We start from the raw sequence: 22,470 nt of genomic DNA on the forward strand, positions 1-22,470 counted from the left end.
TAGTAGGTAATGTGCATTCATAACAGAATCACTTCGAAGCATTAATAGGGTGATATTTATCGATACTTCCATCTTGTCGCGACGCATACTTTGAGGAGCACTGCCACAATGGCCTTTGCATATCATATACAGTATAATATTGATTTTTTTTGTTTCTGTTTATGGATTTGAATTTTTCCATACAAATGAAAAATATATATATATATGTTTCATTTCATTATTGAAAATAATGATTTGAATGGGAAAAAAGAATCATTTACTACATGTTATAATCTTGATTTAAACTTCAGTAAAATGTATTGTGATTTCTTGTAAATATTCAATTCTCTAGAAAGATGACCAGAAAGAAAAAAAAGTTTTCGTATAAACACCGCAACCGACACACAAAAGCTTCGTATCAGCCTACTGAGATAGAAAATTGAATACTACTCAATTATGAAGAATCAACTTAACTTCTGAATGCATCCCCCGCCCCATCCTGGAGCAGGGCCCTAGGCACGATCGCCTTAAGGGCATCGTGGGCCCTCTACGTGTTTACTTTCGAAAACTTTAACCTGATTTTATTTTTGCCCCCCCCCCCCTCCCGTCTGCACTCCAGGCCTCTGGGCCGTGACTGGTTGGGCTAGTGGTTTAAGACAGCATGCCCTGCGCTCTGGGCCCCTTTCAAAGTGAATTTATGGCATGGAAAAAAATGATGAGAATCATAAGGGACCCCAAGGTTGGACACTAATCCATATTCTGGGGTGTAAAAATTTTCATAAAAATTCATTAGAATCATCGAAGCTATAGTACTTGAAAAAATTGTCAAATAGGCCGTGAGACCTAGAATTAGCCGCTGATTGGAGCTAAAAATTGACTGTAAAATTTAAATGTGACACCTCTGTATTACGGAAAATTATAGCTATTGTTTATACATTTTTGTATACGAATTCGTATCAGATGTATCCATAGCGATACGTCATTTAATTATTTTTAATCGAATGTATGTGAATATCAAAGTATAGCAGATTTTGATATTGCTGTAATTTTTATAATCACTATAAATGGGAATCATTTTGTGTGAAGTCAAAGAAACAGGAGGAAAGAAGAATTTTCACTGACGGAAAACTTGTTCCCTCAATTTCGTGGACTTTTTACACTCAGTAAGGCTATTATCGTCAACTTACAAAAGACCTATTCATACCTCTGGCCTTATTGTTGCGGTGGGAGGAATCCTATCAGTGAAAATCCGGCACCCTACTGTTGACAACTGGGGGAAGGCATCGTCTTACCTCAAGAGGCCCTGCCGTTTTTCAAAGGATTTTGGTAAAATCGTGTGCCCGATTCAGAAGATTTTCTTTGAATATGCGTAACGGTCGAAGGGTTAATTACCAATAAGTCCCTGGAAGCTTCATCCAGTTCCAATTGACAGTACGCATCCGATAAGTCGATCTTTGAAAAAGTCACTCCTCCTGAAAGACGAGCAAACAAATCCTCGACCTTGGGTAACGGATACCTCTCGAGATCTGTAGCAACGTTGACGGTGAGCTTAAAGTCACCACACAGGCGAATCCTACCGTTCGCCTTTAGGACTGGTACTACAGGTGTCGCCCATTCCGATGACGACACTCGTTCCAAAACTCCTAAATCCAAAAGTCTACTTATTTCTTCTTCTACCTTCTTCTTATAAGCGTAAGGCACGGGGCGAGCTTTGAAGAATTTCGGTGAAGCACAGTCTTTTCTTTTCAGACGAACCTTCACATTTTTCAACTTCCCGAGGCCCCCCGAAAACAGTTCTTGATGTTCATCCAAGACGGCCTGCAAGTACCACCAGGATCGGAAGCATTTCACATTTGGATTCGTACTTCACAGAAACATCCATCGCGCCCACTATCTTCAGACTATGCCTTGTAAAAGATCTAAGCTTTATACGAGTGTCTTTCAAAGGTGAAAATCGACATTGGTGCTTCTTGAACATCGAATAAGGCATCACCGAAAAAGGTGCTCCCGTGTCCACCTGCATTACCATAGGTAGCCCTTCAATCACGACTTGCACGGTACAAGGTGGTGGGAAATCAGACATCGAGTTCAACGTCAACACATCGAACGCCGGAGACGAGTTATCCAGCTGGTCGACTTGATTCACTCTGTTCGCACAACGTCCTAGGCCTTTGACTCCAACACTCCATTTGTTCTTCACTGACTTGCATACTCTGGCTAAGTGTCCCGTCTTCCCGCATGAATGGCACGTACTCTTGGCAAACTTGCAAGTTGAGGACTTGTGTCCACTTGCACCACAAGAATAGCAGGAAAACATAACCTTGGCTTGTGACGGGTGATGACCTCTGGAACTTTTCCGTTGCTGCTTGGCTTGCGTCTGCTTTACAAACAGCACTTCCGCTGGAGACGCGTTGTCACCACGCAGGTTAGAGGCGTTTGACGAGGCCGCTTCCATCGACATCGCGATCTCTGACGCCCGATCGAAAGACAGATCTCTTTCCGCCAACAGCCTTCTCTGAATAGCGTCATCATTTATCCCACATACGAGCCGATCTCGTAGCATTTCCGCTAAAGTACGCCCATAACTGCAGAACCTGGCGAGAGTGCGAAGTTCGGCTATGAAGGTTGGCACAGACTCTCCCGGCTTCCTACAGCGACAGTTAAATTTGAACCGCTCTACGATCTCCGACGGAGCGGGTTCAAAATGATTCCTGAGAACGTCTATCAGTTCTGCTAGCGTTCGATCCGTGGGTAAGGCTGGAGACACCAGACTCCTTATCAAGCCATACGTCGGCGCACCCACCAGCGATAGGAATATCGCACGTCTGCGGACATCATCCGTAACTTCATTCGCAACAGGACAGTTTGTTTCTAAAGTCAACGGTTGCAGAGATATCCGCTGTGCAAGCCTTTTTGGCACAACCTGTGCAGTTCGAATCTATAACTATCGCAATAAATCTGTGATATTGAACGGTTCTAATCATAGAAATCATTATCGCTTAACACTATGTCCACTTTTTTCTTATCCATTTCCATAATTGTGATTCTATCAAAATGAAAAATGAGATCGATGTGAGAAAAAACTCATCAAATAAAATAATATCGGAAAATTTAGTTTCGAATAAAAGGGAAAAAGTGGAATTCAAATGACTATTTTTCGGATATATCTGAAAGAAAATATCCGAGACAGGGCTTTTTAAGAATTTTCCCGTGAAAATACGTGAATGGAATTCTTCTTCCAGTGAATGATTCGGGACGCGTTAATGGTAAAGAGATCTGAATCGACTCGTCAATAGTAATCTGGAAATAGGAAAATGATAGTAAATGGAAAAAAAAAATCTGATTTTTTCGGAGGAAAAGATAAATTATATATGAAATATTTTCTTGAATAAATTTCTCATACGATATTAATTTATGGTGAATTTCAGGTCGCATCCGTTACCTGATAAGTTTTAAAGTTTACGACCAGAATGTTGACTTGGCTCACTTGGACACATCTAGGTATAATGCGTTGAAGGCAGGATTGGAGAGCACGGTAAGGTATCATTTTGAAAAAGATTTGTTATTAAGGATATCTACTATTTTAGGGATGCGTGACCTCCGGGCCAGTAGGCCAAATGAGTAGCTTATTTTGTGAAGAAAAGTTTTTTTTCACTTTTGCTAAATTTACAGTAGATTTAATGCTAAATTACTTATTTAATGCTAAATTTCTGATTTACAAAAGTAGAAAATAGCGCAACAGGTGACATGTAGGAGTGGTAGAAGAATATTTAAGAGCTATGTTTTTCTTCATACACTTTCAAGAGAGTTATCCACATTTGAATTTTGGAAATGTTTCGTTTTGAAAGAAAATTAGTGGAAATGTTACATTAATAAAAATTTGAGCTGGTCAAGTCTGAAAAATTGAAATTTCTACAGGTTTCACCTAGCCAAGTAAGGTACCCTTACTTCTCTTACTTCTCTCTCGTGAATAACATAAGGTACACCGTCATTCTACAGTGGAACCTCCCGTGAACGAACACAATTTTGAATTACATCGACGGGACTCAATGTATCTTACTATCCATTAACACACAAACGCTCTTCGTTAGCGGACAAATTTTTGGTTCCATGGATGTCCGTTATCGATTATTAAGAGATGAAAAACACCAAAGTGTAAGGAAAAAGTGGATATGTTCCCTCTTGATAGAAACGACTAGCTTTGCACTGTAACCAAGAATATTCTCGTTTGAATAATTCCAGTTACATATTCTGACAGATTTTATCCAAAAAATTCATACACCGTTAAAAAGTCCACTTCGGAAATACCTTTTCATATGTGGAAATAAGCTTTTGGTATGTGGTCCCATCCGGCGCAAGAAAGTGTTCCTAAAAATTTTTTTTCAAAAATCACAAAAATACAATTAAATTCAGATTTGTGACATGCATCACAAATAGCTACAATCATAAAATTGATTTGAATTCTTCAAATTGCTTCATAATATTCTTAAAAGAAATTGACAACAGCAAATCTGGCATTATCTTCAATACTAATGTCAAAGTTTTGGAACTTCTCAAAACAGATAAAATTAAATCCATTGAGACATTTGAGTTTGAAAATCTTTACACTGCCATTTCACACAATGATATTCTTAACATCTGTGAATTTCTCTACAACAACTTTGAGCAATGCATGAAAATGGAAAAACACGAATGGATGAATATATATATTCTTAGCACCTTTATGTTCCCATGATGTATATAACTGCTATTTACATGTCTATGTTGTACTATGGATGTACTATCCATTGAACAATATCTAAGTATATATACAATACTGATTATTCACACGTTATCACTTATCTTCCACAGCTCCTGCAACTATTCCAACCAAGGCTGTATAATGCTGAGAATGTCACCGTTCTACGTTTCCAGTGAGTTCAAAATTAAAATTTCCAATCGAAATTTTTTCCACAAGAATTTGATTTATATTTATTTATTTATTTATATTTATTTACTAGCTATAATACCCGGCGTTGCCCGGGTTTTCTTCAATGAGGCTTTATGGATCACGTGATATCTCCCTCTTTCTTTGAAGGACAGGCAAACCGTGTCTAAAGTTAACCAATATGGCGACTTCCTGCACGATTCATGAAATAAACAAATCTAAATTTAAAGAAACTTGGAAATTAATAGTCTCCCCCCCCCTTTTTTTGATGGGCGCTAAGTATTTCGATTCCCTCCCCCTGAACTTCAAGTTATCCATCTGCCTGTTTCAACTTCCAAAAATGCTTAATTAAAGCTGTGGAGTTTTTTCGATGTACTTTTTACGGACCCATAATTAATTGTAAAATATCCTATAACCCACATGAATTTATGTTGTTGAATATCAAAAAGACAATACGGAGATTTCATGGTTAATTTTCATGGTTGAGAAGATGTAAATATAAAACTTGAAATCAATGTTATTGCATGAATATCCAACTCAAAAGTAGGTCCGGCTAATTACTTCATATTTAATCTCCCGGGCTTCGTATATCTATCTCTAAGTGAACTCAATATTTTTTAAAAATCGAGTATTTAATACAATTTTTAAAATTGTTGATGTGGCGGAAAACCCCACCAAATTTCCGCATTTCTACAGTAAAATCGGCAATTTTAACTGATTCCTATGAGGATCACCCTTTTCCTGAACCTCAAAGCGATGCTGATGATGATTATGACGTCTATTCAAAAATCCTCCTTACTGATAGTATTTAAAAAGTGGCAGACCATTACAAAGGCACAAACTGTTATACATATAATAACAGGATTAGAGAAGTGACAAACCATAGCAAAGGCATATACACGTCTTAAACGCATTGCTAGGGAACCACGGTAACCAAAGTAAACGTTCCGAAAGTGATCGTTGAGGCCCAAAAACCATTGTTGCCTTACGGTTATTTGCCCATTTGGGGCATTTGCCCTGCTCTGACGAAATTTTGAAGTAGCCTATCGTTTAAGTCGGGTCCCATTTGGTATATATGCAAAATTTGGCGACGATCGATCTAAAATTTTAGATTTGTATAGAGAGCACACACACACACAGACAGAAAATCAATTTTATATATATAGATTTAATTTGATTAAACAATATGAACAAAACATATTAATATTCTGATTGATATAAATTGACAGATTAAAATAGAAGAGAGAGAGAAACTCTTTCTCATTCGTCATTTTTTTTTCATTAAGCTGAAATTCAATTCCATAGATAATGTAACAGCAAAGAAATGAAAAAAGAAAATTGAACTATAAATAATTAATGTAATTACAATCATGTATTTATAACGTAACATAACTTAGATAATTAGTTCTATCTAATTTGACATGCCCAAAAAAAGTGGAAGGAAATAGTTACAATTAGTGATTATATAGAATTTTTACACATTCTTTCAGGAAAAGAAATACGATTCCAGATTTCTATTACTCATATGACTGCTTCTATAATTATTATTTTCCGTTGTTTTTATTAATTATTTATCTTGGCTTTTATTTTTGCATTTAGAGTATTTTTTCATCGGTTCTTATACAGTATCAGTTCATATTTCCATTCATTTAGATAATAGAATATATCGATCCAATTGGACTTTCATAAGTGGTGTCTGTAATCGTAGGAAATCCTCACGGCTTTGGAGAAAATACAAAGAAATTATAAAATACAATGTGGACAAAAAGTCCGCAGAAACTTTAAAAATGAATAACGGAAATAAAAAACGATTTGCAGGGTCAGCATCGCTAGGTCACAGGAATTTTTTTGACACGAAAAAAAATAGCTAAAAAAAACAGCCGACAGGTGGTGCTGACGTACACAAGTTAAATAAAACATACGCAAATAACGAAGAGAATGCCTCCAAATCGTTTATTACAGTAGAAGTATGTGTTCCACATGACCAGCGCCACAGGGGATAACACATTGCAGGCGAGTCACAAATCCCAATAAAAGTTGGGGAAAATGACAGCATAAATAAGGGGAAAGAACGTTGTGTGTGTGTGTGTTTTCGCTATTTTCCAACTTCCCTTCGATATTTGAATTAAAATATCTCAGTTAATATTGCAGCAGAAATATTGGATCTCTTTCAGAAAAGACATGGCAACAACTTTCTGATTGGAAGTTAAGGAACAGGGGGACCGTAAAAAAATTAAGATTTTTATTTTGTTTATTTGTTTTATTCGTTTTGTTACACCGTGTTTCCACTCTCTAAACTGATACGGAGTTATTTTGAGCGTTTTTTAAATTGAAACCATACTTCTACGACATAAAGGCCGCATTGTCACCCACAGGACGCCCTGCATATAAGGTCAAAACATTCTAATAGGTCTAATCTGAAGTAGATATCATCTATGAGTTCTTACTTGAGCTTCAAACGTGTAAAATAATGGTTAATTTTTTTTTAAATTTCAATTTCATTTCGATAAGTTAAGAAAATGAACTGTATTTTCTTTTGCGAAATTAAAAATCTCAACGTCTATTCTGTATCTCTTTTGTACAACCCATCAACCCTAGAATGCATTCAAATGTAGTTGATCACCCAACTTATAATGCATCCATGAGCGTACTTTTCACGTGCATTTTCTAGGGTTGACTTCTATGTCTCATATTGGCAAAGAGTTCGCCTCTATAATTCCGAGAAAATAATTGTAGTTCCTGTTTTTTTAGATTTTATGTTGTTAAAAATCTGAATGTCTCTATGGACGTGGGAAAACTTCCAGCACCATGGCATGGGAGAAATTTACCTATTAAAAAAGCATTAAACTCTTGCGAGCAGGTAATAATTACTTCACCATATTTTCGCGAGAAAAGTATAGTATTAGGCTATTAGTATCCGGAAAAATACGGATGAGGATTCGGTTTTGTGTAATATTTTAGCCTTGTGACTAGGATGTTGTATATTTTAGCACTTGTAGATAACAACCCTACTCAAATATTGACATCGGTAAAATTCTCGAGAAGCCATTTGTGGTTTAGAAATGAGTTCTTAAAGTTGGTGTATTCTATTATCACGTGGGTACTTTTGTTTTGCATCCTCTATTATCGAAATATTATACTGCTATTTTCATACAAGCGATTTCTTTTGTAATTTTTTAATAATAATAGTAACAATTAATTGAGGGAAAAAAGAAAAAAGAAAAATACAATATGTATACATGCGATATTGTACTCAATTATATAATCTCATGATTATTTACATTAAAATTTGATGTGAATAATTAACACAATTTAGTTTCGTTTCACTTCAACTTTTTTTTCAAATTGTCAAATTAATTACATTAACTTATTAAAATAGTTTTAATAAGATTTGACATGTTTAACTTTATATTGAACAAATTGTCTTCATGGGATGTTGTGTTATGAATTTGTACAACGGGACGTCTTTCATAATCAACCACATGTTTATATCTTTTAATTATATTTAACTCGTATAAGTTTTCCTCCTCTTTCCTAGTTCTACCTAGATTTTTTTTTTATAATCTCTCTTCTCTCCGCCAACATTAACTATGTTGTTAATTAGGCGTTTTACAAATTAAAATTCCCTTCAGGACCTGTACCCAGTACTTTTAATATGGTTTTGTCTCGCCGGGGGCTTTTTCAGCGTACCGTCTAATAAAATTGTCTCTCTTGAAAAATTGTATGTTGCTGGCGATGCCGATTGTTTTTCCGCTCTCTGATGATTGAATTTTTTGGTGATTAATATATGCAAACCTTCTCGCTCTCGGTTGATGCTCCTACCGCTATGTTGCCAAACGAAAAATTAAGGGGATTGTTGTACGATATTTATAGGGGAATTACGAAGAAGGGTGGTCCGTGGATCAACGGCCGAATAATTAATAATTATTAAATTCCGAGACACTGGAGATGACTGGAAAGGCTTCGTTTCCCAAGAGGCCGGTAGTTGCCCGGCTACTCCTCCTGCAGGCTGAGTAATTACAGGATAAAGGTACCTAGCAGCCAACGACCATCACTGAGCCACGTAAAGGCAAATTTCCTCTCCAACCTGTGGATTAACTTATGTCTCCTTATGTGTATCCAATGCACCGAGGTTCAGCTGCCGTCCTCATCGATCGACAATGAATTCGTCTCCTTCTCCTGGTCATCATCTTCGGACATTATAAATCTACCATAGACTCTGATTGTCAACTCGTTAACGAAGCACTGCTACACAAAAACCTATGATATACAAGCCCCAGCATATACGTCCACCTATACATAACAATTAAATTTTTTTAGTTTATGTATTCTTTGTTTATGTTTTTCCCCATTAAAATATCTATACCTGCGAACAATAAATATTCCTTAACTTAAAATTCTAGACTCTGAAATAGTTTTTGAAGTGCTATTATAGTAGACTCTCGGTAATTCGACACATCAAAAGTATCGACAAACATGTTGACTTAAGCCAGCACCTCCTAAAGATAGAAGGCCTCTGCAGTGCTAATCATTCAGACTACACAGCAAGTTTGCCACATTTTGAAACACGGCATCCTATTTCGTTTCTTCTTATTTTGGCTCGGGGGGAAGGGGGGGGGAGTTAGAACCTCAACCCCCATCCCCTTGTGCGTACGCCAATGAATACAAATAAGTCGTCATATTTTTCTGTCCTCAACTGAGGACACTTGTCGTCAATGCCTTACTTCCTGTTGATTTATTTAAAAAAAAAAAATATCTTGGTATATGCTTAATTATCATAATATAATATATAAATTCTGAATTTGGTTTCAGTCAAGAAAAAATATTTTAATTGGAAAAAAAATACTTTAAAAATCGGACATTTTTCATGAAAAACATCTTTATTCTGAAAATTACGGGGGATATCTTGCAAAATATGAATTACATAATCACCCTAGGACCCTCGTTCTGAATCATTTTGAAGTCGGGGAACACAAAAGTCGGGACACTTACTATGCAACATACGCTTTAAACACGGATTGGCCAACCCACATATCAATGGAGCGGGCCGAACGGTCCCAGGTCCCCTCTTGGACAATCTTTCTCTGAAAATTATTGTGACATAATTTGCTTGGTTGTCTGATTTTTCTATACCACTCAAATCTAGTATATGACTATATTTCACAGCGATTAGGACAAAGGTGATCAACTTTTAGGACAATGCGGGTTTCCACATTGGTATGGAAACGTGTTGCGGGATGAGTGCCGTAGGCTACTGAAGAGTGACCTGAAAGTGTGCCGCATGTCACTCAATCCATAAATGTGCAGCGTGCCACTCAAGTGATTCGAGAACTATCGCGGGTTACTTTATTGATTTGGAAATGTGCGTAAGCTACTTAAGTGATGTGGAAGTGTGCCGCGGATTACTTAATTGACCTGTAAATGCACCATAGGACACGTAATTTATCTGAAAATATGCCGCGGGTCACCTAAGTGATCAGTAACTGCATAGAGAGTGACTTCTGTGATCTGGAAATGTGCCGCGATTAACTTTAGTTATCTGGAAATGTGCCGCGATTAACTTTAGTTATCTGGAAATGTGCCACGATTAACTTTAGTGATCTGAAAATTTGCCGCTCACTAAATTTTAACAAAATTAAGTTTGAAGTCTATCAAGTTTACGATACCACATACATAAATAAAGAGTTAAATTGCCACGCGTTTACCGATTACAAATCTCGTCGCTGTGGTCATAGTGACGGACTCGCATAGGGAGGTCCTGGGTTAAAACTCTATAGTTCGGCGCCATAGTGGCGCTCGTTTTTTGTAGTTTCCAAGTTCGAGGTTCAAATGCGAACCGATCTCCCAGTTAAAAAGTCTCGCAATCGCCAGAGTACCAGGCCTACAAACGGTACAGTTATTCTATCATTACACTGAACTTCTGAAATATAGATGACAGCACTGAGAGAAAAATCAGACACAACACACTAGATACGCACTCAGACTGTTAGGTACACACACTTACACTTCTGGCACAATTCACTAGGTAGTGAATTGCCCATGGCGATAGACCTCAGTTGTGCTCGGTTAGCAAGAAAGAAAGCAAGATGATTATAAAAATCCCACGCAAAAGCTATTTTACATCATGCTGATTTTTTCTTTTGCATCAATTTTAAATTGTGTACTTTATTTACTTTTTCGCTGAACACTTTAAGGGGCCTCACGGAGTAGTCCGCGGAACACGCATTGAGAACCACGGCTTTAGGAAATAACCATTAAAAAAAAAGTAGCGTGTGTGGCACATTCTTAACGGCTCCAAGTCCGCAGAACGCATAAACCGTAAGACACAGCAATAGCGCTGCCGTATCCGCCAGCAAGCAAAAACGCAACTAATAAATCACGGCAATGAATGATTTTTATTCAAGAAAGAAGATACGCGCATGAAACTTTTATTCTGGTTTTTCTTTTAGCTCGGGTTCCCTAGATAAATTGCCGAGGATTAGATAAATTAAGACTGAAAGATAACGGTGTTTGATCTTTTATTTTATATGACTGAGAGGACCTTCCTAACATTACACAAAACCCTACCGCAAGCTACAGCTTAGAGATCATATATTTTGCTTAAGCCATATACATTATTGCGAGTAACGCCTCTTCAAAGTGTCGCGGACCAATTTTTCTATCTCCGTTTTCTTCTTTTATCCTTTTTGCCCCTAGAGGAATATAAGACAAATGGTTCGTTGGAAGTGTCTTTGTCTTTACTTCCGGGGGTTTTCTTTACATCTAACATCATCTGTTCTCTACAAAATTCATAGGGGGAAAAAAAAGTGTAGGAATATGAAGAAGAAAAATAGTGGAAAATAGTTTCGAGGTCCGTCGAGACACAAAAGATCTTTTACGATTACCATTCAAAAGGATCTTGAATACATATATCCTATCCATAACAGTTGAAAGAATCCGCGGGAAATAATGTATTTCACGACACGTTCAACAACAGAATATGTCGTTCGGAAACAACATTTTTTTTTATTATTATTATTCGCTTTTGAAATCTTTACATCGTAGTGATACATGGTATCCTTGATATTTTAGAAGGCAGCAAAATATGAATAAATGAAAATAAACCATAATGACTAGTTTCAACCGGTTTCCAATTGTATTCGTGTTTATAAAAGAAAATCAGCCATGCTTGATTACGAGATTACAATGGAGGTCTATGTATGAAATTCTGATGATAAACATGGATGAGAACGCACAAACAAGAGACATATATAGGGTGATTCCAATTGTGCGCTCCATAAGATTACCTCTGCAATAGTTGCGTTTAGATGTGTACTTCAAATTACAAAAGTTTTCAAATACTTTGATATTTTAGAAGGCAGCAAAATATGAATAAATGAAAATAAACCATAATGACTAGTTTCAACCGGTTTTAAATTGTAGTTTCCCGAAATGTGTAATCTCTTCAATAGGTCATACGCATAAAAAAATGTTATTCAATCCCCATTGGTAAAAATTCCAATTAGTGAAATATAGATCATACCTAGACAATGCATTTGCAAAAAAATTTGCCATATTTTTATATGTAAATATTTATTGATAGGTTAAATATGAAGTACCACAATGTCATGTTCTGGTGACTTCGGTGACTGGAAATGAAAGTGTTTCATTTGCCTACAATTGACACGTTTAACAAGAAGTACGATAAACATATTGGGATAAATCGAGAAGCTATCCATACTTAGATGAGACAGCCATACTTTTTTATGGCCAGTGTGTTTATATGTTATCATAATTATTGGTTTTTATAGTTCTTAGGTTGCTTTTTTTTCATATAGTTTAGATACATATTCGACATCCATATTTTTTATCGGCATCTTTTTTTTCAGGCGCCGTATTTTGTCTTTACATTGCGGCCTTTGTATTTGTATTCGCATCGCTGTCTTGGCATGTTTATTATTATCTTGTGAATCTTAATTTTCAGGGACCGTACACAACTGAAATTACCTCAATAATTGGTTGTTACATCTAGATTGTTTCATTGTGTATCAAAAAGATAAATGTTTTCCATCGCTAATTGTTAAAGACATTTTTCATCTCTCCCATTACAAAATTACAATAAAATAATTATTCAACCTTTTGAGGACCACGAAAGAAAACCAATAAAGAAACAACAAGCAAACCAACGAGAAGGGCCAACAAATGAAAGGGAAAAAATTTGCAGATAGAATAAAATTGCGTGGACCATTGTTGGCTCCAACTTCACACCATTCACAAGCACAGATCCGGAGGGGAGGAGGGACGGGGCGATTAGGGCGGGGGGTTGCTCCTTCCATGAGCAGGGTATTATATGGGACACATCGGTGTGTCCATTGGTCCATTGAAATTTCTCAGACCATAATATGCTACAAATCTACACGATAAATCGTCCCTCCCAACATATTGTCTTGGATCTGCGCCTGGCCACACTACGAAACGCAAATGAAAAGATAATTTCACTGTTCATCAAATTGACTGGAAACGCTTTATTATTAAAGCCATTGATCACTTGATCATTTTTGTCTCACCACGGTCATTTTCTACACGCGAGGGCTAATTATACCTGGACCTGCAATTTATTGCGGATTCCAAACGGCAGGCTTGTTTTTATACTCATCGAGAGGTTGGTGGGCTAACCACTTGACTCCTTGCGGTAGCAATTTTTTCTGCGGTCATGTCGCCGTTTCTGTTGTACCCCTGTGTCGGGAAAGTTTAAAACTATTGAAGTGTGAAACTATTTTAATTTTTTTAGTCTCAATGACAATTAAATTTTTAACATAACTTTTACAATTTGAATCTATAATTTCGCAATTTGCGAACTAACACTTCCATTAATGTGCGATAAATGCTTAAGTACGGTTAAAAAAATGTTTAAATGTTTAAAAACGGTTTAAAAAGGGTTAAATGTTTAAAAATGTCAAATATCTTGAAAGCACTGAATTTAAAAATGTATGGAATTTTCTGCAGAGCTCTTTTCGCATCATGATGTACATGCTATATAGAAGTATTAATATACGGGCACTGTATGAAAAGTTAATTTCTTTTATGTTCACGACCCTTTTAAAAAATCACGACATTTCAAGAAACCGCATATGAATTTGAAAAAAAATTTCGAACTGGAAGTGTGTGCTTCTCCATAAACAACGTTTACAGAAATAGTCCTATGGAAAACAATTTGGATTGCCTTGCATGGAATATTGCGTATGCAAATTCCGTCTAAACTCGATGAACAGCTGTGTCTGGAGTATGGATCAATACTACCATACAACAGGAAAGATTAGCATGATTTTCATGTAATAAAGTTATTCGACCTGATTTCCGATATATTTCGCACCATTACCTTCGGGTGAGATTGAAAATCTCCAGTTAGACGATAATTGAAAGGTACGCCAGGTGAGCTAGTTAATTTCCAATATAAGAGAATGAAATATGACTTTTAATTTTGATTATTTTTGTTCTAATTCACAAAGGCGTTTTTAAATACCTGATTTATCGATAACTCCCGTATCTACTACTACTTTCAAAAAGTTCCGAGACTTGTTTTATTACGAAAGAACTGATACAGACGAATATGTCTTATAAAACCTACTTATTTGGTTAAACCTATTTGGTTTTCTTCAAAGTAAATACCCTGTGCAATTTCATCATTGTTTATACGAAGATGTAAATGTGGATTGCAAGTGTTTCTTGTTACACCCTCCAGTACCTTCGTCGCTGCTTCTGCAATTCTTCGGAACCTTCTTTGTTCCTTAAGTAAATTCTTTATCCGAAGTCACACGATGCCGGATGGTCGTAGGAGCCGGGACGGAGAGCATTTTCTGACCTTATCCGAAGTCACATGAAAAAGCCACATAAGGTAAGATCAGGGCTGGTTGTGCGAGTATCGGAATGTGATATCTTGACAAGTAAGCTGACACCAGGAGGGACCTGTGACTCCTTTAACGTCTGCATGATTCGGTGAGACGATGCAAGCGGCCAGGTCTTTGGAAAGCCAAGTCGTGGCTGCTCCATCACGACAATGCGCCGGCTCCCAGATCCTTCTTGGTGTCAGATTTTCTGTAAAAAGAGTATGATTGTCTCACCTAAGAAGCTTCTCGATTTATCCAACTATGTTTATCATATTTCTTTTTAAACGTGTCAATTGTATTTTAATCCATGACCACCGGGGCATGGCCCGGGGGCCTCAAGAAAAGAAGGGCCTGAGAAAAACGAGAAGCAGTTGAATTTTTCGAAAATTGGCTAGGTAGGGCCTCAGAAAAATCACTTGGCCCAGGAGCCCATGATGCTCTTAAGACGGCCCTGATTCACAACCCTACTAGAAAAAATTCCCAGCAACACTACAACATGGAATTGCCCATTACTAAACCGTACTGGTGTCCCCTTGCTAAAGCAGTCGATTGACAGTGCACTAATAAATCATGTTACATCTTATCCATCCCGTTGGAAATTTTAAATACTTCCATCATATCCCCCCCCCCCACACACACACACACCTGCGTTCGTCTAATGTAAACCTATTCGAGCAATCAAGTATTTCTTTATAGTTCAAGCCTTGTGTGCCAACAAAGAGCACGCGTAGCTCTTCTCTCCACCCCCTCGACCAAGCCAATGTCTCTCCGTAGGTATGGTCTCCAAGGGCCTTATGGCATACTCCAGTCCAGGACGAACTAAGCCTTGAAAAAGGGGAAGAATGACGTTAGGAGAACACAAAGATACCTTTTTTGAGAATGAAACCGATCATTCTATTCGTTTTTTTTTTTGGCCACCGCTGAACAATGTCCAAAAAATCTGAGCCGTCCATCAATAAGCATACCAAGATCGGCTATCCTAGTTGCATCCGGAATAATATCGTTCAACTCGTAAGTGAAACGTGGGTTGTTTGAATCAAATACATATCTCTTGGATTCTCACCCCCCCCCCCCCCAGTTCACATCATCTACGAATTTGCTAACAACCCCGTCAATACCATGAACTAATTTATCGAGTGAAAGTGAAAACAGTATGGGACAAAGGACAACACTTCCTTCAGGGAGTCCATCCTCCACACCTGCCTGTCCAAACAGAAAATCCCCCGGCCACTATAACCTTTTGTGATTCATCTCTCAACTACGATTATATCCATTTCCACAAGTTGCTCCCAATCCCGTGGTGGTGATTCCTCCTCCTTATTGGAGGATGAAGTTTTTCACACGTAGGTTATACGCCACTACTGACTATACGACGACAGTTTTTCCTCAACGTAGCGAAAATTGCATCTGCTGATTACAGCTGATTATACGCTGAGGAACAATGCATTATACGCATGGAATTTTTGTAGTACAGTCGAATCCCATTTTTACGAATATTTCCCATTTATAGCGAAAAAACCTCTCGTTTAACGAATACTTTTCTAATCCCTCAGAAATGTTTACCTGGGATACCTTCATAACGAAATTTCGTTATAACGAAGTCATTTCTCTGGTCTCTTGGATTTCGTTATAACAGGGTTTGACTGTATTATGTTCTTGCTTGGGTCATTTTAAAATTTTGGCTTGTTCCATGTTTTGAAGAAGGAGTTTCCACATCGAAATGTTCATCGCAGAAAACACATTTTTAGCGAGAAATAAGTTCACCACTTCGGGTATCTCTGGAGTGTGTTCTACGTCTTTAAACGGGACAATTTGTACTACAGATATTTCAAACGATACGATTGTTATATATTAAATGAAAAAAAGAAAGAAAAATCCATCGACAGTTTTCGCTAGAGCGCATACAAAAATATTGAATATGCTTACACACACATGTATGTAACTCCTAAAATTTCTCAATATGCCCCCCCCCCCTCTAATTTTCAACAATACGCTCTGATCGCAAAACCTTATTTTCCACAGTTGAAGGTATTGAGTCTTGCCGAAATATCAAGAACATGGCACCGAATGCCGTCCTGTGCGATTAGAGCACATTGTTCGAAATGAAGGGGGACATATTGAGCAGTTTTAGTGCTACATATCCAAACATTTATATGTGTAAGAATATTCGACATTCATTTGATATACAATTTTTGTTTTTTCTGGAGCAGTAGAACGCACTCCAGAGATAGCTGAGGTGGGGAAACTCATTTCTCGCTAATTCTGTACTAAACTTGAAAATTCCCAATAATTACCAACCTCAACCGATTTCTTCCATACTCGTGATTGAAAGCCCACTTCGAAACGCCAATACTTTCAGAAACACAAATTCATCTCCATTATCTTCAGTTGCCACAAAGACATAAATTATTTATTCAAGTTCAAATCCTCGAATACATTCGGATGAATTTCCAGATACGAATTTGTGGAAGAACAAGAATAAACAAAGTGGAGGATAAGAGGCAAGTTGAATATCTGTTATTCCATCTCTTTATGCCTACTGCACGTACTGTACATCCATACATACATACATACATATACTTTTATGGCCATAAAAGGGTTTTCCGCAGTAGTAGTCTTCGTAGGATTGGGAGAATCCAGCTGAGCAAAGGAGCGTGAGAAAAACCTCTGGGATCGATATAATGTGGCCAAAAGGAAAGGCGAATATATTCCAACTCTTCATATTCCCTCTTCTCTCTTATGTTCATGCTTCTTTCATTTAGTAATTCCCTTTTCGATGCCGGCTTTTGTATTCCACCAAATTGGATTATTGTGTGTGTGTGTGTGTGTAGATGCCGGATGGCAAATTCCACTTCACCCGGCCTCTGTTTCTTTGTTTCGTTTTCTAAAGGCAAGGGGGGCAGGAAAAAAATAAAGAAGATAGAACTATATATATAGAGGCAAGGTTTCGTGGAAGTGAAATACTTGTAAGGGGGGTGGAATTTCCCAGAGGAGTTTCGGCAACTGCCAAATGTTTCCAGTTTCTAGCCGGCGAATATTCTCTTCTTTTTTTTTTCCATCGAATTTTTTTTTTCCTTATTCTTCTTACATACTTAGATACATACATTCACACATATACCGCAAGTTCCATTGTGGTTTTGATGGGATGAGTTTACGAACCACTGCTTCGAGGCGTGATAAGTCTCCTTGAGATGATGAAAAGAAAAGGGAAAATGATATAAAGGAAATTCTTTTCTTCTCTCTCTCTCTCAAGGATATCTTCCGCGTGATATTTAAATAACCGTGAAAATTTCTTGTGACATGGATACTTGATAAAAGTTCGACGAGTGGGAATTTTCTTCGTATAAGTACGGAAAGTACTCGAAAGCCCGACTTTTTTTTTTTTACGGTTTCCGTTGTTTCCTAATTTACGTTCTGGTTTTTTTTTTTGTTTTCTTTCGGGTGTATTTTTCGAAGTATTTTTCGTTGGAGTTCATTAATGATCTTTCGGAGATTAAGGAGGAGAGAGAGAGAGAGAGAGAGTATAAATTATGTTCAGATTTTTTTTTCTTCTTCTGCGTATTGTCTCGTGTTATCGAAATTTTTATAAAACGAGGCGTGGTCTTTGGTGCGTGTGATGTTTGATTGTTTTTAATACCCCGATGCTTTGATTTGTTAATGATATTCTCCGGTTGGGAGAAATGAATTTATTCTTGAAAATCAGATGGCGAGTCCAATTAAAGTTCAAAAGTTGATAATTTTAATTTATAAATAACTATATTGTGCTCTATTGAATTTTCAATTTTGGTTAATTTTCTAGATGCCTTTTTTCCAAAAATAATTTATTTCTTCTTAGATGAGATGATAATTCCGTGGTAAGGAATCGGGGGTCCAATGAAATTTGTGCATCCAGAGAATCAGTCCGCAACTGCTGAGAAGATATTCAGTTGGTGGGGGGTAAAATCATGCTCGGAGTAACGTTATGCGGACGTTGTGGTGGTCGAGTAGACATAGTGACATACTCACATTCCGATGATCCGGGTTCGAATCCCAACGGTGCCCCGGTGAAGTTGGTTTTTAGTGGTTTCCAACTTCGAGGCGTGAATGGAAGAAGAGTTCAATGTTAGAAAGTATCACCACAAAGAGGAAAACTCCTAAAATTGTTCAAATATTCAATCATTGCACTTCACCCACAATTCGAAATATAGATCACAGCACTGAGAAAAATCAAACACAATACTGTTAAGTACACACGCTGCTAGTATACACACTCCCGGCATAACTCAATCGGTGGTAAATTGCCCACGGCGGTAACCGGAGTAGTGCTTGTTTTGAAAGAAAGTCGTGCTCTGTGATCTCTTTGAATGTTCTGGTAGTCTCCAGAAACTTAAATTCACTGTATTTCAACTCTCGATATCCCCGTACTATACCATTCAGTGGCCGTGTGTGGAGCGGTGAAACCTAAGTCTTCTATCGAACGCGTTTACGAGGATTACTGCAAATGGTCCTATATCTGAACAGGCCAGTCTCAACAACATCATGAGCCCAGTGCAAGGTGATGCTCTGGTAGAGGGGGATGGCACTGAACTGAATGTTACACCGTACCGTATTCACATTGACTCGAAAATCATGGTACCAGTTGGCATTGCAGTCTTTGTAATCTATTTGCATACTCGCCCTCATCAAAGTGGTTCTTTTTTTATCGCTTTCATCCCATGTTGTATCTATAACTTGAACGAGCCCCTCTATTGCTGCGTTCCATCCATCCGAAGCTCGTGATGTCACTGAAGTCGTACATTTCACCTATAGTCATTAGATATACTGCAAAAAAAGGGAAAGATTTTGCATCCGTCGGCCTGCTATATCCAATTTCTACAGGTGAAATGGACGACTTCAGTGACGTCAAAGCTTCGCGTGGAGGCTTTCTACAATGGAAGGATTTTGCACAGTGTAGTAGCTTGGCACGAAAAGGCATACATGGACGAGCAGAAAATTTTAGATTTTAAACAACATATAATGACGGAAAGCACAACATTAACTATGACATTCACACGAATAAAAATCGCAGACGGCAGTCGACATACACGACATGACGTTCAACCGCCAACTACGTACGACATGAAGAAAAAGCGCGTGAACAACTCTTCTCTCGTCCCTCTCGGACGAAAATCCAAGCCACAGAGTCATCCCTGATCTTAAATCGTTACACCAGCTTTTTAAAACAAGACAACAAGAAGACGTCAGAGATAGTTTGCGTCACAACATACACTCGTGGGGCAATAAAACAACACACCAGTTGTAGCAGATCTACTATAGCCGGTGTTGAATGAGATCCTCTCCCAATGACAATCAAGGTCGTACTCCTCTTTGCCAAGTGCCGCAAATGGCATTCACCCACCCCTTACCCCTTACCTTCCCGGAATTTTTCTATGAAACATTTTTATTCAAGTTGACAAATCCTTTCACGTTAAGCGATCTTCCATTGAAAATGTTTATGTTAAGCGTATTTTTTTAACACATCACATCACTACGGAAAAAGACGGGACCAAAAATTCTTTTCACGTAAACCGGAGTTTCACGTTAAGCGGATTCACGTTAACGACGAGGTTCGACTGTACTACCTGCAGTGTCGAAATAATGAAAATGAAAAATCGGCACCCATTGGGAAACCTGAAGCTAATTTCGAAAGCTTAGTGAAACTTTTCAATTTCGTAAATATTTCTTTATCAAATAGAGATATTCCAACAATGAATGGCTATACGGTATATCTATGAATCAAGATCCGTATAAGTTATAATGAATGGATACGTTAAGGGGATAAACCACTCAAGAAATATTCCTCCATCTCCGTAAATTTTTATCCCTATACCATATCTTGTATATATATACAGTATGTGTATGTCGAACTGGGAGAAAGGCGATATATCTGAAGAATAACCCAAGGAGTAGGCTGTGTACGAACTCAAAGGTGCAGTTGATGTTTCCCAGTAGCAACTGCCAATTCCCGGATGTGGAATAAAGAGGAAGGTCAGGAAATAGCATGACGTGAAGATTTAAAGGCTAAAGGTTTGAAGAATAAGGAGAAAAATACAAAAAAGAGAAGAAAAAAAATGAAGAGATGGAAGGAACGTCCGTACGGTGAAATATTTCAACTTCTTCGATCAATGGGTATCCAATAAGCCGTAACTCCAACAGACGTACGTATCCTGAATGTTTCTTTCCTTTGAGATATTTCTGGGAATGTTTCCTCCAGAAGGCACCACGGTATCAAAGAACAAATATGTATATATAAAAAATGACATTTTGCATGCGTTCGATGCCAAGAGCGTAATAAATACCTCCAGTGTTCCTATTTGGCATGTTACGTTGATCTCTATTTTTCTTTAGGTTCCGTTTCTTCTATATATATATATATTTTTTTTTGTTTTCAATGGATCTTTATTTGCAACAGAAAATTTCTGCTTTATGTTCCGGAAGAAAATAAGAATAAAAAAAAAAATGCTATAAATTGTTTTATCTGCAGTTTTCTTCATGAGGTTCACGATATAAAAAAAAAATCAAAATTATTTCTTTTTAAACTTTCGAGTCAAAATAAATTTTATGTCAAAAAAGTTCTCATTTTATGTGTGTGGTTTTTTTGAAATGGCAACTTCTCCATCTGCTCCAATTATTCAGACATATTCAGAATTTATGTGCTGTTTTTCAGAAAAGCATCTCGATTGAATACAATCTTTGCTTTAAAAGTTATGGTGGTTCAGTGGCGAACACAAAGAATTGTCTAATAGTAGTTGATTCCGTAATAAAAATAATGATAATATTCACTCAATTTCCGGTGTATGGTCTGGAGATTCTATCCTTCTGTCTTGCTATCGTTCTATACCATTCTCGTGCTATCCTTGTGTCTTGCGGTCGTTCTATCGTTCTGATAATTGCTATCGTTCTAATAATTGCTATCGTTCTGATAATTGCTATCGTTCTGATAATTGCTATCGTTCTGATAATTGCTATCGTTCTCTATCCAATTGTTTTGCCATCATTCTATCCAATTGTTTTGCCATCATTCTATCCAATTGTTTTGCCATCATTCTATCCAATTGTTTTGCCATCATTCTATCCAATTGTTTTGCCATCATTCTATCCAATCATCGTGCTCTACTTCTGTCTTGCTATCGTTCTATCCAATCATCGTGCTATCCTTCTGACTTGCTGGTTTTCTATCATTCTGACTTGCTATCGTTCTCTCCCATTGCCTTGCTATTGTTCTATCCTTCTACCTTGCTATCGTTCTATCCTATTGCCGTGCTATCCTTCTTGCCTTCTGTGTTGCTATAGTGCTATCCTTCTGTCTTGCCATTGCTTTATAACCTTTACTTCAAAATATTGAAGAAAGATGACAGCGTGCAGAACCTGAAACAAGCACAATTCTGACAACATAAATGTACGTTAGGGTCACGCATAACCTCTCTATGGGAGAAATTTCGATGCCCGAGGATTTTATCCGTTTAAGCGGAGTCTCAGTTAGCCGATTAAGCGGGGCTGACTATACCTTTCACTCAATTTTTTTTTAAAATCAAATTCATTCCTTGGAACTCACAAATTCTATTCTATTTCTGTGAAGAAAAGACTCGTAAATATAATTTTGTCAAGCCGTTGTATATGAAATTCCATTTGGGAATAGATTAACAGTTAAAATTGTTAAACGCGATTGTTTTGTTCTGA

General features: G+C 37.4%; 1 protein-coding gene across 1 annotated transcript in view; it reads left to right on the plus strand.

Annotated features, from left to right (window-relative positions):
• The window catches only part of LOC149087026 (uncharacterized), a 243,732-nt gene that overhangs the window by 145,180 nt on the left and 76,082 nt on the right, over positions 1–22,470 (plus strand). Inside the window, exons 5-6 of the mRNA XM_089231244.1 lie at positions 3,408–3,514; positions 4,831–4,892. Coding sequence (XP_089087370.1) covers positions 3,408–3,514; positions 4,831–4,892 — 169 coding nt within the window. The remainder of the gene's footprint in view (positions 1–3,407; positions 3,515–4,830; positions 4,893–22,470) is intronic.

The sequence above is a fragment of the Pholcus phalangioides genome, unplaced genomic scaffold, assembly GCF_987345545.1.
Source record: "Pholcus phalangioides strain wild (caught in Gottingen) unplaced genomic scaffold, Ppha-v1.0 ptg000004l_1, whole genome shotgun sequence".
Taxonomy (NCBI): Eukaryota; Metazoa; Arthropoda; class Arachnida; order Araneae; family Pholcidae; genus Pholcus; species Pholcus phalangioides.